This window comes from Stegodyphus dumicola, chromosome 1, assembly GCF_044657685.1.
Source record: "Stegodyphus dumicola isolate Sdum_Otavi_A_Nest chromosome 1, ASM4465768v1".
Taxonomy (NCBI): Eukaryota; Metazoa; Arthropoda; class Arachnida; order Araneae; family Eresidae; genus Stegodyphus; species Stegodyphus dumicola.
This window is the reverse complement of record NC_140768.1, coordinates 6,355,297-6,373,117: the sequence shown is the minus strand read 5'-3', so window position 1 is coordinate 6,373,117 and position 17,821 is coordinate 6,355,297. Positions and strand designations below refer to the sequence as shown.

The 17,821-nt window shown below is 33.9% G+C and overlaps 1 protein-coding gene across 3 annotated transcripts in view; it reads right to left on the bottom strand.

The window, feature by feature from the left end:
* LOC118192340 (ATP-dependent translocase ABCB1-like) overlaps nucleotides 1-17,821 on the bottom strand; it is a 209,882-nt gene that overhangs the window by 56,308 nt on the left and 135,753 nt on the right. For all 3 annotated transcript variants that reach the window (XM_085812456.1, XM_085812455.1, XM_085812458.1), the window contains 4 exons: nucleotides 15,128-15,292; nucleotides 4,522-4,623; nucleotides 4,291-4,368; nucleotides 999-1,082 (listed from right to left, as the gene is read on the bottom strand). In XM_085812456.1, the coding sequence (XP_085668582.1) occupies nucleotides 999-1,082; nucleotides 4,291-4,368; nucleotides 4,522-4,623; nucleotides 15,128-15,292 (429 nt within the window). The remainder of the gene's footprint in view (nucleotides 1-998; nucleotides 1,083-4,290; nucleotides 4,369-4,521; nucleotides 4,624-15,127; nucleotides 15,293-17,821) is intronic.

Sequence of the window (17,821 nt, the reverse complement as noted above, 5' to 3'; positions counted from 1 at the left end):
TGTTCCTTGACGCGAAATTTTAATGCTCTCTTAGTTTGGCCAATGTAAATTAAACCACACTGGCAAGGAATCCTATAAATTCAGACGCTTAAGTATTCATCATCTGCTGTCGTTTAACAAACGGGGAAAAAATTAATAGGTCAAATAAAAATATGTTTAAGATGGATAAACTCAACTAAATTTTTCATACAGAAAGACAATTAATTGAACTTATTGATTGAAAACATGATACTAAAAATAACTCTATAAAGTCTATAAAAATTATTAGCTTAAATTAGCAAGTGATAGCATTAATTAGAGTCGCTTACAAAAATTTTATTTCATACATTTTTTTTTTTTCTAAAAACATAAACATTTTAATAAGATGATGACACTGATTAAATAAATGCTTAATTAAAAAAATTTCTTCACTTTGGTGAGATAGAAATTTTCTGTGCGTTTTTAATCAAAAGCTCGATTTTACTTTCGTTGAATCAACAGATCATAACTAGTAAATCGTTAGGCGAAAGAGAGAGTTTATATATTTTACAATGCCAGCTAATTTGTGCCCTTCAAAATTTAACTGGCCTGTTCACTGAGTTACAAGAGTATTCATTTCAGCCTGCACTCATATCCTACCGAATATATTGGGGGAATAGGAATTTAAGGCGAACCTTCTCTAGGATTAAATTTAATGTTGAGTCAAATTTACACAATTACATACATGCAATTACGTTTCACTCATCTGTAAGCTTCACAAGTGTGGTTTTCTACTGCCTCGTTTAGATGTAAATGCTTTAAAATTTTGGCAGTTCTGTCAAACGCTAATAACATTTATGAAACGTAATATCAACATTCGTTTAGTACATATCTGATAAAATAGCATAAATACTATGTTTCATAAATATTAAGTATATATGAATGTTCATAGTTTCAAGCTTCAATTTACAAAAAAAAAATGGATTGCTAAAAGAAAATTTATAAATATACCTATTCTAAAGAAGAAATTTATATCGTACCCCTTGCACATGTGATGCGTCATTCGTTAATCTGGAGCACAAAGATCCGACACTATTCTTTGGGTGATCGAAGAAAGCTATATCCTGGGAGAAGAAGAAAATATATGTATTCTCTCTTTAAGCAAATAATAAATTATACAGTATTTCATATTGAATCCAAATCACGGTATCTTCTCGTAGCACAACATTTGACTCGAATTTGTGCGTGATAATATATGCCTGCTGTTTTAAGATATCTTTATTGAATCATTATACACTTCATTATACATCTTATTCATTATACGTCATAAATATTCATTATACGTCATAATCATTATACTTCTTTGTAAATATTCCGTCATTATAAAAGATACTGGAGTAATATTTAAGTTATAGTGCTTTTTAAAATGAATGGTTGTTCGAAAGTACGAATTCGAAGTTAAGAAGAGGAAGAGAGATACAGGAAACAGAAAAAAACGAAACCCCCCCCCCATCGATCTCACACAATCTCACGGGAAAACAATGTTCCCCTATAAAAATAATATGCAGTATAATTAGAAACATAATTGTAAAAATAGAAATTTTTTAACGAAACGTTTTGAAGAGAGAGAGAAAATGAGCTGTAAAGAAGTAGTTAAAGTATTTAAGAAAGGGAGTATAAGTAAGAAAAACTTAAACAGTATAGTAATTAATTACACATTAATTAAAACTACCATTAGAATTAAAATACTACTTATATAAGTATTAGCAACATATAATACCTTATACAAGTATTAGCAACAAAGCCAAAAATACATTCTTAAAATTTAAGAGTTAAGAAGGTGATTTTTGATTCATGAGCTTTGTTATGTTCGAATTTTTAGGGATAGAAAATTACTTTATAACTTGTAGAGACAATAGGTATTTTTCTGGAAGCAGGAGATGTTAAAAATGAGCAGCGCTTTCGCCGAGAATCGAACCACGGACCTCTGGAATACGCGACAGCCTGCAGACCACCACACCACGAAGGCACGTTAAGAAATACCTTATATACTCCCCCTTTTAGAGGGCGACTGGGGATTTTAGGGGACCAAATCCTGGATGTGGAGAAACATCATCCACCATGCTTTTAGTTCGGGCGCCAGTGTAGAGACATTAGGATTTTTTGGAAGCATGAAAGATGAGGAACGCCTTTGCTGGTAATCGAACCACGGGCCTTTGGAATACGCCCCCAGCGTGCAGATAACCACACCACGAAGGCATGCCAAGAGGACGAGAGAAATATCTTATAAACTTTTCAAGTTTCCGCTACAAAACATCAGTGAGCACTGACATTAGAAAAAAGTGACTAAAAAGTCACCTAATTTGATAAGTGACTAAAAAATCAACAATTTGAACAGTCGTTACGGATGAACGAAGATTAAAAGAACATTTCTGTACTGTACCAAAGACGAGCATCCGAATGTTTTGCTATTTTTATTTACCTGCATACCTAATTTATTTACACGCATCATTTACGCTACATAAGAGACAGATGTATATTCAATTAGATAAATGTATTGTGCTTAAATAACAATTCGATTTTCTTGAAAACCCGCTTTTCTCGCGATCGTGGTTTAGCAGTTTCGCGATTTTGGTGTGGTACAGAAGATATTAAAGGAAATGCACCCGTGCAATCAATTAAAGGAGAAAACTGGGAAAATTGTCATATGAATAGATAAATTTCTTTAGTCGTGTAGGATTAAGTGGCGTCTTAAAAGCAACAAATTCATTATGCAAATAACAGATTTTTATCTTCGATTTGTCTTTCTGTGTTTAGTACAATCGTCGAATTCCCTGTAGTGTTGTGAAATATAACAATATAACCTATAGAACAATTCAGTAATATACTAAAAATTGTATTTTCAATCTACTATTCATTCTTTTTGAATTAATTGTTAAAGAAAACTTAGCCCTTCTAAATACACGAATCCAGTATTAATTTAAAAGGCTTTATTCCTATCAACTTGTATTTACGAGTATAATCGTAATTTCTATCTATCTTTTGTGCTCGCTCCTCGACAAAATTTCACTGCATAATGGTTAATATTCCATAATCGGGGTGAGCGCCAAACTTGGCGCGAGTTTTTTTATTTGGCTCGATTTTGATTTGGTTGTGGTTTCCGGCTGTATGTTTTTTTGTGGCAAACCTAGAGTTTTGTAAGAATGCGATTGTAGTGTAGCAAGAAATTTTTTTTTAAATTTAATTTTGAAATACTGTGTTTGTTTTTAAAAGTTCCAGTGTTTATTATTACATATATGTTTAATATTATATTTATATAAATATTTGCAGAAGGTTAAGCTGTTGTTGGTGGGAGAATATTGGATTTCAGATGACGTGAAGTTATGGATGTTTTCACTTAATATTATTTAGTTATTTAAAAACATCATGTTTAAAATTTAAATTTTTTTTTTTTTTTTTTTTTTTTAGTTTTGCTTCTTGCATGTGGCAATTGAAAGATGTAGAATATTTAAAGTTTTGAAGTTTTAAACGAAAGTTGTTTAGTGTATTGAATTACTGAATTCCACGACGTTGTTTTATCATTTAATCAATTTCATTTACTATTCTGTCTACATATAATAATCGCTGTTCACCACTGTAAACAAAAATTTGCTTTTCTGTTTACATTTAAAACTCACTTCCCAGTGCTCTGGTCTGATAAGTGTATATATTTATTTACTTAATAATTATTTACGAGAATTGTTCATTCTACTATTTTATGATGTGTGTGTGTGTGTATTTAATTACGGCAAAGCACACGAGGACTATCTGCCTAAGGGGAGGGGTGCCTTCGTGAAGGACTTTCTAAGGGAAACTGGCTCGTATACACATTACACATGGGGAAAACCACGAAAACGCCCATGCAGCCAGCGCGTTCGCGGGATTCGAACCTCGGACCGAACTACCAGTGTTCAGCGACTTTACCGCTCGGCCGCTGGTGGGCACTGTTTTATGATGAATTACATAGATAGGACTATGTTTTTATTTGCACAGCTGTTGGACTTTGTTTTACTCATCTAGTATTTTATCACCTCATTTTACATTTCTGTTTACATAAAATAATGACATTTCACTACTGCAAAACTTAAAAGTTACTATTCTGTTTACGTTTAAAAATCACATTTTAGTGCTTTTATTGCCTCTAAAAAAATTCGCCAAATTTTGAAGGCCAAAATAGTTTGCCACCAACTTACCCCGCTTATGGAATATTAGCCCTTAATGTCTTAAATACAATACGTTACTGGATACAAATACTTTGATACTCTGGAGTAACCTTTTCAGAACTCAACTTACTTGGGTAATTATATTAGTGAAAATCATTTTTCTCAATCTCGTTGTTAGTCTCTCTCCGACAAATGATAGCATGAACGTCTAAAATAACAAGAAAATAGTATTAAAAAGAATGGTTAAAATATAACAAAAAAAGTGCGAATATAATAACCCGAAGCCACAAAATCATAAATTAAAAAATGTAATGGTTGCATCATCAGTACAAACTTAATTACTTGAGCAGTTACTAATTACCTGAAGGAAGCTGAAAATGAACGCTGTTGAAGATATGATTAGGAACATTAGGCAAACGAAATTTGCTTTTTCTGGAATCATTTCTGTTGGTAGAGAAAATACCTAAAACAAAGATTTAATAGATCATTAACAAAAATGTATAGAGTTTTTATTCTGATTAAGCATTCTGAAGCGTTTAGTTTCACTGCAATTAATAAAGAAGGAATTTAAAGATCTCATTGCTAAACATCTTATAAAAATTGTGCGCTTAAAACTTACACCAGATATCAATAATTTTAGGGGACAGTATGTATAATTATGGCGAAAGGCAGCTCGTCATGTGAATTTTTGAATGAATCTTTTGCTTAAGAGATTGATACATATAAGAAATATGAGCTTATAAATTATTCTTTGTAGAAATGCTCAATTTATTACTTCCTTGTACGAAGTAAAAAGGAAGTATAGTAATCGCGAAAAGTTTCAGGCAGCATATTTCAACGAAAATATCCCTTTTGATCGCTATCGAATGCAATTTAACGATGTTTTTGTGTGATATCTGTACGCAAGAACAGAATAAAAGACTCTTTTCTCCAAAAAAAAAATATATATATATATATATATATATAACTGCTTTAAAATGAATTCTGAAGAGAAATTTTCGTGGCATCTGTACGAACGTATGTACGTATCTCGCATAACTCAAAAACGAGTAGCCTCAGAACGTTGAAATTTTGTATATAGGACTGCTATAACATGTAGATGTGCACCTCGTATTTTGGTTGCAATCGGCCGCACCAAACGTATATAAATATATTTATATATATATCCACTCTGCTACCCGGCTCAGTGATATGTTTGTTTACTCTTATATGTTTGTAAATTGTACATTTTCTGCTTAAAAATGATTGAATTATGATGTTCTTATCTTCCGGTTAAGGGTTTTATGCCTTTAGTAAATCTATACGCAATTTTTTTAGAACTATCAACAATTTTAAAGTTGTTTAAGTGCCGCTAAGCCTAATAATTTTATTGATGGCGACCATTTTTTGTTTACATTTGAAACAGCAGAATAGTGGATTTGTTCCCAATCTAGAGAAACTTAGCTTCGCAACAACAAAGATAACGCCTTCATTTATTATTGCGAATTAAATCATGCTTAATCCTTTTTGGAATTTTTTCGAGGAAATAAGTGTTTAAGATTTACTTCGTAATTTTTAATACAAATATTTTGAGTTTTTATGTATTTTTGCATTGTCGCGAATTGAGAACTGAATTAATGGAATGAGAAATACTGAATCGTCAGTGAAAAACTGTTTCTTTTTTTGTTTTGTTTGCTTAATTTCTTTTATACATCGTTCTAGCTTTATTACAGTATTTGAATAGAACATGTGGCAACGATTAGATAATTCTTTAAATGATATAAATGTTATGCATTCTGATTTATAATATGAACGAAATAAAATACTGTTAAGTGAACCTAGCGCCACAGTGTCGCTATGGTAAACAAATTGAGTGAATTTTAAAGAAAGCATTTATTCTATTGTGGTGTATGCGCTGTCGGCGAAGTAGATTTAATTCAGTCCAATAAAGTTTAAATGAAATGCAAGATAAAATGCGTATAATTTGATATTCCGTAGAAGGAAGTCATGTGGTTTTTTATTTTTCAATTCTCGTGAAATTTTATTATGAGCCGGAACATCGATGTTGAGTTGATATTTTTTCACCGACTGGAATCGTATAAATTTGAGTAATGTTTTTCTCCGAAACCTATTTTATCCACTACAGGATGGTTTCACTCCGAGATTTTCAATAATTGGACAAGAGCATCTTTGTAAGGATGCTCATTTTTCTTTACAAGGAGTCACAACATTAAAACTCTCGCTTCCTGAACTCTATAACTGGGTATTATCACTTGCAAGGTAATTCTGTCCAAGTAATATGGATATGGAGAAATGTTTATTAAATACACATTATTGTCCAAGTAATTGTCCAAGTAATACGGCGACGTCAACTGAATACATAACAAAAAATTTATAAAAAATAATTGTAAAATTAACAATGAAAAATCAGCAGATTCGTAATGGCTCATTTTAACTTCCTGATAAAACCGCAATCCGGATACACCTATAACTGCGTGAACAAAAACTGTTACTTTACTGTAAGTGGACACCACATATGACTTCCTTGTACGGCCTATTAAATTATTCACATTTTTACTGAATTTCATTTAACCTTATCTCCACGAATTTCATTACAGATATTAATTCAGTACTCACTTCATGGCAAGGCAAAATACATAAAAACTCAAATCAGCTTCATCCAAATTGAAATTGAAATTTCATTAAAATTAAACAAGCAATTCGGTCAGCGGGCATGAAGGCAGATTTTTAGGTGCACCAACCTGAATGTTTACATTTGATCCCACTTGGCGAAAAGACACTGAAGGTTCAGAAACTGACTTAATTCACTATCATTATTCTGCTAAGTTTCAAATGTAAACAAACGGGTACACGGTTGATTTATTCGCAGTTAAACAACTTTTAAATTGTTGATAATTCTACAACTATTGCATGCAGATTAACTAAAGGCATAAAAACCATAACTGGGACATAAGAACAACATAATTCAATCATTTTTAAAGCACAAAATGCACAGTTTACCAACATGCAAGTATAAAAAGAACTGAGTTCTCCGAGCCGAGTAATAGAGCGGGTATATATGTTTATATACTTTTGATGCTGCCGATATCACCCAAAAAGGGAGGTGCACAACTACATGTTATAGCAGTCCCATATACAAAATTTGAACGTTCTGAGGTTACTGGTTTTTAAGTTATGAGAGATGCATACATACGTACGTACGTAAGTATAGAGATAACAGAAAATTTGCTTCTGAATCCATTTTAAATCAGTTTTGGGGGAACCTAGACCGTTATTCTGTCCGTACATACAGATGTTACGTAAAAACATAGTTTAGATGGATTCGATGCCGGCCAAAGTGGATATTTTCGTTCAAGTATGACACTCGAAATTTTTCGCGATTAGAATACTTCCTTTACTCCGTACAAAGAGGTAAAAAGTGTTACTTTACAGTTACTTGTCATGCAACGATACCGAAACATTTAGGCCAGGACTTCTTGCTAAGGCTGTCTTACTTCATGGCTGGCCAAGTAGCTCCCAATTTTGTGTTGTATGGTTAACCTTTGGATTATGGTAACTTGGCGATTTTTTGGCGAAAATTCGAGAATTTGGCGACCAACCCTACTACAGCAACCTGCTAGTTTTCGTTTGGACGCCATTTTGTTTTCACGAAGTATAGGCATTTTTTTTTTCCTCAACATTTTTTTCCAACAATCTGCTAGCCGAATCACGCTTATGCTAGAACTTTTATGGAACAGAAGTGCTTAATCATGACGAAGATTAGGTGCGAAATTAGAAGAAAGTGCAGAATCGCAAACTGCTTGCCATGTTTTTAAGAATAGCACATACACGGTATCCATGTACACGTCGACCTATTTTCACTTAAAAAAAAATCCCAGAATTGCACAAAAATGGCATTGCGCACACTCTTGACTTTATCCATGTACACTGCTAAAGTCCTAGCTAGTAACCTTTATAGCCTCACCAAAATGTCGCCAAACTACCTGTTACCATATTCCAAAGATTAGCCTGTTGTATATTTCGTTCCATTCCCTCAATTTCTCTTTCTGCTTTCTGTTGTGGATTTAAACGAGGAGGCTATATCCACGGAATGACAGTGCACTTCTCAAATTACTGAAGGGTAGTGTTGGTGGTAGTGGTGGTGTATTTAATTATGGCAAAGCACACGAGGGCTACCTGCCTAAGGGGAGGGATACCTTCGCGGAGGACTTTCTAAGGAAAACTGGCTCGTATACACGTTACACATGGGGAAAACCACGAAAACGACCATGCAGCCAGCCCGTTCGCGGGATTCGAACCTCGGTCCGAACTACCAGTGTTCAGTGACTTTACCGCTCGGCCGCTGGTGGGCTACTGAAGAGTGAAAATCCCACGGTTTTTAAAACACGTAATATGGAATGTATTAATTCATTTAAATCTAAAATAGCTGTCTCTTTACCTTTTAAAAATTTCTTTACCTTTATAAGGTAATTCTCTCAGAAAAAACTAATTTCCGTTTAATTAAAAATACTAATCTTCTCCAAACTAGAGATAGCTCAACAGCTAAATATTAAACATTATCTATTCAATCCCGTACTATAAATGAGCAAAGGCATCAGAGACAGAATTAGAAACACTGGGCAAATCAATCGCCGGTTCCCCCCCCCATAAAAAAATCTAACAGAATACTCTAAGTATCAGTAAAATCAAACCTTATTAAGTTGATAGATAGCATATTTATGAAAGAAATAACCCCATTTTAGTCTAATAAATTTCCAAGTTCCAAATTTAACAATACTCAAATTTGTACTCTGTGAGCCCATGGATTCTCAAAGGATCATAGGATGACTAACTTAACTCAAATACTAAGTCTGTCACATACCGACACATTTATTAAAGATCTAGATTAATAATAAATTTAAAGACAGTCTACCGTTATGATTCCATAATCAGATATTCATATTCCAAACGCACATCCATTATTAAATTAATTTATTGTACATACTGTTCTCATAATCCACCTTTAATATCATTTTAAACTAAACATTAAAAATACTGTTACGAAATGTCCAGGCGCGGTAAGATGGCTTCCCCAGAAAACATTTTTAGGGTTGCCATAAAATGGCAAGGGAAGGCATAGTTACCACATTTGGCGAGAAATTTCCCATTTGGCGACAAAATTGGCGATATGACATGGACTGATGGAGAACCTTTTGGAACGAATTCTTAACGGTTTATCCCAGAATGTTCTCGAACACAAGCCGAAAGCTATATAAACCCTGCTGGTCCGTAGTCAGTGAGTGTCTCAGTGTGTGTGTGCCTCGTCTAGAGTGCGAGTTAGTAAGTATCGGGTTGGTGTCTCGTCTAGCGAGTCAATTCCTGCAGAGTCGATCGAGTCGACAGCCGGGTAGCGAGTGCCGAGTGGGTCATCGAGTGCACCGAGAGTCTCGTAGTGTATCGCGGTTAGTGCATCGTCGAGAGAGCGTGTTGAGCTCCGGGAACGACTGAACCGAAGAGTCGAGAGCTGTGCTCGTGTGTCGTCGAGTGCATCGCGAGTTGTAGCGTGGAGAGTCTCGAGAGTACGTGAAGTTCCGAGAACGACCGATCAGAGTCGGAAGCTTTGCAGTAAAGCTGTCTCCCCCGTTATTGCCTGACTGTGAAGGCTGTGTCGCTGATTGTTCCAACGTGTTTATAGTAGATTTTCGACGACTGTAAAAAGTGTTATTGGAACTGTCCTGATTAATATTGGCTAATAAAAGTGTGTTTCGAAACTTCATCAAGTAGTGTCGTCATTATTCACTCCAAATCCATACGAACCCCGTACGAACGTGAAGAAGAAGAAAATAACGTAACAACTGGTGTCAGAAGAAAAGAAAAACGCAACAATAGCTTTCTCCTCAATAGTTAATTTAAAAATCTTTCAAAATATTAATTATAATTTCCACTAATTTATTAATTTAATATACGTTTGAGCTATTTTAATATAGGTTCGAAGTGCTAGGATGAAACTCCCCAACTAAAATTTTTGGTCTAAGCGGACCGTCTTGCATTAAAGAGTTCATATCAGGATACAGACATTCAAGTCTTACGATGCACAATAAGTCGTTAGCTTTGAATTACAATATGTCGTAAAGCTGCATCCCATGCAAGCGCAAGCACTCATCATAGCAACCACTGCATCGTCATAATCTCGCATTGTACTATAACTTCGTTCTCACTAATTTGTTTAAACTGTACTGAACCATGAAAAGTACTGAACCTTGAAACCTCAGAAGTACTGAACCTTGAAAAAACATCTAACTTACAGAACGTTGCAATTGAAGCACACCCTCTCCCACGGTAAAGGACTGGTGTCCTCGCCTGCTATCAACTATCAACAAACTACATAGTTTAGAAATTCGAGTAAATCTTTTACCCTTCCCCTAGTATCTCATAAGCTTTCAGAAACTCAGCAACAATCAAAATAACACCAACCATACTAAATTATTATTTCGTGACGCTGGGTGTAGCAAAAGCCGAGTAGCCTTTCCTCAACTCGAAAACATAATTTATCACTAAGAATTTAAGAATATTGCAGCAGCTGTCCAAGAAACAATGCTTTATGTGCTATTAGCAAAATCTGAAGAACTCAAATGGTATAAAGGAGGTTAAGAAATTTATTTCCTAAAAAAATCACTCAAAACTTTTCAATATCTTAAAAACAGTGAAACGAGCAATAAATAACATAAAAGAATACAAAAAAAAATTCTGAAAAGCAAAGTATAATTAATGATATTTTATCTTATATTTTCAAGAGAAAAAAATTAAAATGAAATAAGATATATCCCTTAATACAAATATTAATTATCCTAATAAAAAAAATCAACCAACTTTCCGTTGAAGGAAAAAAATCATGCAAAACTTTTCAATATCTGACAAACAGTGAAATAAGCAAAAAATAACACGAAAGCAACTCAAAAAACATAAAATTCCGCGCAGAAGTTTACTCTTCAGAACAACTTTATCAAAAAAAATGAATAAAAATGTATTATATATATATATATATATATATATATATATATATATGACAATGAAATAGGCCAATCTCTAAAAACAGTGACATAAGAAATACGATGAAAAATTGTTGCCAAACCCATATTTCTAAAAGAATGAAACTATTCAAAATGATGCGATGTAATCAAAAATCTATCAACAACAATAAGAAAGGAAAATTGTTGCCCAAATCACATTTTTAAAGATGTGAGAAGTGTATTCTAAAGCTTCATTTAATTTTTTTTTTTTTTTTAAATACAAAATATTATCGTTTTTTCAAAATTGTTTTTGTAAAAGCAGTCGCAAGGATGAAAGTTTAACGTGTCGAAAAATCAAAGAAAAATAAACTGTACATTTTTAAAAATAAACTTTTTTTGAAAAAATTCCCGTTGAAAAGATGTTAAGCTCCCTTTGTTAAATAAATTCGTATTGAATCGATTTATTGAAACACGAAATTTATTTTAAGTTCGTAAAATAGCCAAGTGCCTACGTTTCATGACGATGGGAAAATGGAGTGTGTAGAGTAAAACCTCGCTTTCCTATAGCCCATTATGTCTCAAAATCACGCGATTTCGTCACAAAACATAAAAGAAAAGAAAATCGAATTTCGAAAAAATCGCTTTGTGGTGCACTGGCTCTTGTCTAGATGTACCTATGTACCAAATGTCGTAGGCGTGGGTCTATTAGCTTACGCACAAGCGCGAACGAAAGACACGCGCACACACAGACAGACTCTTTCTTTTATTATATGTAGAGATATGTTACTCCGAGCTACGGGTATACGATATTTTATACGATCTTATCGTAACAACGAGTTAAATAACGAGAGTTAGATTCTCACAGAATCCTTGGAAGCTTGTAGGGTTTATCACACGTTTTAAACAGTTATCTCTTTATTTAAAGTTACTTTCCTATCTCTCCTAATTTCAGTTTACAATTTCCTACCAGTATGTGTTTTTAGAATCGCGGTTAATGCAAATGAGTAAGAGCGGTATTTAAGTCGAAGTTTTACCGACTACGTTAGAGAGCCAGAGGTTATGACTAGCGCGCGTTTTGCCATTTGGCTACAGTCTCTCTAGCTATTACTAGGCTCGACCGTATTTCAGGCCCTTGATAGCTTCGCCAGTTTAGTTGATATTTATGGGCCAACTACTTAGTATTTCTTATTAATCAGAGTTCAAGCCCAAGTGGAGGCTTTGTTGTACGTCCTGAGAAAGGGACCGACTGTCCAATTCTTATTTTGAGAAATAAAGGGTAATTAACCCTTCTTAAGTTTACGTCTGTGTTCCTGGCTTGGTTTGGTTTATTTAATTATAGCAAACCACACTAGGGCTATCTGCCTAAGGGGAGGGATGCCTTCGTGGAGGACGTTCTAAGGGAAACTGGCTCGTATACACGTTACAGACGGGGAAAACCACGAAAACGCCCATACAGGCAGCCCGTTCGCGGGATTCGAACCTCGGACCGAACTACCAGTGTTCAGCGACTTTACCGCTCGGCCGCTGGTGGGCCCATCTATGTTCCTAAACTAAAGCGATAATTCGCTTGCCAGTTCACGAGATTTCTACACACTTAGCTGTTACAGAAAAATTTGGAATCCCGCACACTTTTTTTTTTAAACTCAATTCCTGTTCAGTCGTCCAACAGTCAACTTCGAGAGTCTCACGACAAAGATAGCGACTAAAATACGGAAGGAATAGTGAAAAAATACGAATTTTGCTGCCTCCTACAATTTGTATGTTATAATATAATAAATGTTATGCAAATACCGAATGACAAAATAAAATTTATTGTTTTTTCAACAGACAATAAATCGTCGATGTCAAAGAAGTATTACAGTACAAATTCTTTACTTGAAATCAAATTCAGACTTCACACTTTCAGGGCAGATTGCAAGAGATCGATGGAATTCTACATGACGGCTATGTTCGAGGACAAGATAACATAAGAAACTGTCAAGTTAACTGGGACAACTATACCAAGAATTGAAAAAAAAAAAATTTGTCGGAACCAAGCCAAAATTTTGAAACGCAAAAATTTTATTTGGAGAAAATGTGTTTAAAGCTTCACATTTCAAGGCAAATACTACTTACGATTTCTATGAAATACGTGATTTGAGTGATGACAACACAATTTAAGTATTTTTTAAATATTTCAATGCATCACTGACTTTGTTAATGAATAGCATAACTGTCAGAAATCATAACTAATTCTCCAAGAATAAGATTAAGAACGGGTAAATAAGAGTAGAAAATCATTCGAGCGTTTGACAGTCATTGTATTTGGAATTACATAAAAGTTTTAATACAGATCAAGTTTAAGTTTTACAGTCCCTTGCGTACAGGTGAGATAATCTGTAACTGGGAAGACTTTACGTAATTTCCAAACAACGATTTTCGTTTTTTATTCTTTTAAAAACAGTTGTGAGAAGTAGATGCAATCTCTGATTGCATCTACTTCTCACAACATTTATTTGACTTCTTATTTGTAAACATTTATTTGACAAATTTTATGACGTCGGTTATCCGTTTAGAAACTCAAGACGAAGTTAGTTTGCTAAAAATCAATTCGTTTTCCAATTTTGTGTTTATTAAATAAAATATACAACACGTTTAAGTTTTAAATAACCAACCGTTAGCAAATTAAGATTATCCCCCCAGCATTATGTCTAAGTACAAATCTCTTTTCACAGTTACGGTCATTAACGAAAAACAATTATTAATAATAATGATAAATAAAGCAAAAATAAAATGCTTTTTAGATGGTATAGCAGTTTGAAATAACATTTACTCTGCACAGACACAAAACTCCTTAAATGTAGGTGTTACGGTGAAACACCGAAATCTGGAGAATGTCGACTTTCACCGATGAATGTCAACATTCACATAGTCGCTTGGTCACATAGTCACATAGTTGCCAAATACTCTTATTTCTGACTTACACCGGTCAATGTCGACATTCACCATGTACTAATGGTGAATGTTGAACATATAACAATATATTTCCTTCTCCGTGATTCATTCGTGAAAAAACGCAATTGAGACTCAGAATGAGAACTTAAGTACATAAGAACTTAAAACACACAGTACATTCAAAATGAGAAAGGAAAATAATAGAAGTTATAAACTTACCAAATTATGTGATTCAAATCTTATTGATTGCAACAACTGAAACTATTATGACACTTTGAATTGCACAAGAAGGCCCTTGCTTTTACGACTGCATTTATTTGTGGAACACTTCCTTTTGGAATGGCAGCGTGTACATATACTCCTCTCTTTTCGACCTACACCAGAGCATATCTGTGATTGTCGACATGCACCGGTGAGGGTCCGAATGTAGAAGAATTTAATGCAATAATCGATCTTTCACCGACGTATTTAGTGAATGTTGACATTCTCCGGTGAAAGTCGACATTCTTTAATTTCGGTCTTTCACGGTAACATAGGTTCGGCAATATGAATAGTTTAAAAACTACAGAGTTGAACATATACGTTGAAGTAGATACTTTTTGTTGGATTGGCAGTGCTAAAAGCTTCAGCGCCAAGGCACGCTATATGTATGAATAAAGAAGTAGTCACAAAAAAAACGAGCTTGAAATTCTGAAACAAATTACCAGTTGATTTATTTGAAAAGGGCTATGCTTTCAAAAGATTTTCTGAAGAACTCTGGAGGTCTGACCAGATTGAGAAAATAAAAATTTTGTTAGAAAACCATCTATGCCATTTCCCATGACCAGTACTTGAACTAAGTTTCTACAATTACTTATACAAAGTCTTGAGTTAGTTATTAAAATAAACATATTAGGTCACTGCCAATATTAGAATCACACAAGTGGTCAGAAATATACACAGTTTTGTAAAAAGAAATGAAACAGCTACAATAAATCATAGAGGCTGAATCACAGAGCCAGAAACAGTAACATAAAGTTAAAATTAAAAAATGAAGATACATACTCCAAGCATTTCGCCAAATATTACTCCAATTAAAGGCAAATGAAGACCAATTAGCATAGCCGATAAACCTCCAATTATGGCATACGGCCACTCAGGAGCAGAAATTCTGAGTAAACGCATTTTAGACACCTCGGCCTTTTCATCTTCTGCATCGTCGTCATCGCCCTGAAATAAATTAGACATAAAATTAAAACATATATCACCATTCCAAAAGCAAAATGTTATTATTGCTAAAATTTTAATTCACTTTACATTTCACGATTTCGTTTCTCAGTTTCCATCCTTTAGCTAATATTACAGTTAATGGCTTTCTGACATGTAGATAAATTGAAAAGATTTCACTACAAAAGCTTCCATGTGCTGCATAGTATCTCACTAAAATGAGATGTTACTGAGGACTATCTCCCAAATGGCCTAACATGGTTGCAGAATTTCTTATTATTAGTACTTAACTTAAATGCAGGCAAAAATGCTTGAATTCTGTTTTTAATAATAATCGCATGATCATTACGATGCGCGAAAGACCAAAGCATTAGAAACAGCAGTAATAGGCCTCAGTCTCATCACAGATACAAAAGCTTAAAAGCAAACGCGGATATTTGTGTTTTATCGATTGCTGGCATATTTTTCATTGTCTAGCCTAAAAGACCGACCGAATCCGAACGAAGGTGCAGATTTCATGGTTTTATAGCAATATCCAAAGAATCTGGTGAGTAGATAGCCAGTGATATGCATCCTTATACAGACCATATATAATGGTCTGCATCCTTATATAGACCAATGGTCTGCATGCAGACCAATTACAGTTGCATAAGGATGCAGACCAATTACAGTTGCATAAGGATTCAGACCAATTAGTTGCATAAGGATGCAGACCATTGGTCGCAGCAACTAAAGAAATCGATGCTTTGCTTGTTTGCCATTTTTGACTACGCATTATCAGACACTACTTTTATTTAGAGTCGAGAATCGTAGGAATGTCGCTTGATGTGTGCTGTTAATTTTCGAAATTACATACGTATGAAGGCCTCAAACGGATCCAATTTCGAGATCAAGAGACCACGGTTCTATCTTTAATTTTTCTCGTTCTGGTCAAAGGTAATAATGATGCTTAAGATGGTATTGGAAGCTTTTTTACGAATCATTGTTGTTTCTTTCGGCTTTATTCGGAAATCGATCCATTTACATCAGGCCATTAGCCAAAAAAAATATTAAATTCAAAATTATTCCCACCATGTTTTTACGAATCACAATAGTCTCTTACATGATCCTTAAATGATGCACGAAACCTCAGTGCCCTCACTATCTAATCACATTCTTTCTTGCATTTTGTGAATATTGAAGAATATAGATTGAACTGCGAGTGCTCGGTGATCTTATTTACACCGCTACAGGTAAGGCTGTAATATTATTTTGTTTATTTAACATCTTTGTTTACACTGTTATTGACGTTATATATAAGCATTTGCCTACATTTCTTTAGGACAGTCAATATCAAGTACGTTTTAATAAGGCAGTTCATCAAGTGTCGTTAAGGGAACTCATACACCTTAAACCCCTCATGATCTTCGAATATGTGACTGTTGCAAGAATTAGGATATTGTATTTATTTTAAAAGCAATTACTTCCAACCTTTTACAGCTGACTACATAATATAACTGTTTTGGAAACTAGTAACCAGAAAGTTTGTGTTGCCACAAATATTTTTGTAATTTAATTCTCTTTGTGACAAAATATTTCGCCATGCTTCCACCTTGCGCGCATGGTATTTTAAAAATGGCTAATGGTACATACTTTGGATGGAATTCTTTATACGGGCACTATTTTTTAACTGAACCAACAGTCTGATGAATATTTTAATACTGAAAAATTTTATGGACGAAAACATTACAAATTTTGTTAATAAAATACATTTTATAAACTCAACTCAAAATAAAATAAAAATTTAACATAAAATTTTTAGAATTTTAGGTTCACAGTAGTTTCCAAATGTTATAAAAGCTATATATTAAATACGGAATTAAATTATGAAAAAGAATGTTTTAAACTGTGCGCGCAAGTTGGAAACATGATGAAAAATATTGTCACAAAGTGGATTAAATTATAAAAATATTTGTGGCAACACAACCTTTCTGATTAATATTTCAGAAAGCAGCTATGTTATGTAGTCAGCTGTAAAAGGTTGGTAGTAATTGCTTTTAAAATAAATAAATTATCCCAATTCTTGCAACAGTCACCTTTTCGAACATCCTATGGGTTTTAAAGTGTAGGAGTCCCCTTAACTGCTGCACGTACGATGAAGGTACATCTGATGTACTGCAATGTCTCTGCTTAACATAAATTCTAATTAATGCAATAATTTGAAAGAAGTAAAAGGAAAGAAATTTACTAGCTTTTTCCTAAAACAGAACTCGTTTTAGTATTAGTTGAACATTTATTTTTCTTTTTTTTAGTCCGAATGTATGAAGCGGAAAGTTGATCTCATTTGAAGCTTTTAGAGCCCCAAATCTTATGACATAAATACACTGGTGTACAAAACTTAAGCAACAGGTGTTCTTTTTGCCATAACTCCACGAGAAATCATCTGAGAGACAGGAAATTCAGAAATGTGAGACAGCAGTTTGTATTTAAACGATGACGAAACCAAGGGTGCACAAAACTGAATACAATGCAAACAGTATGGAATCAAACAAA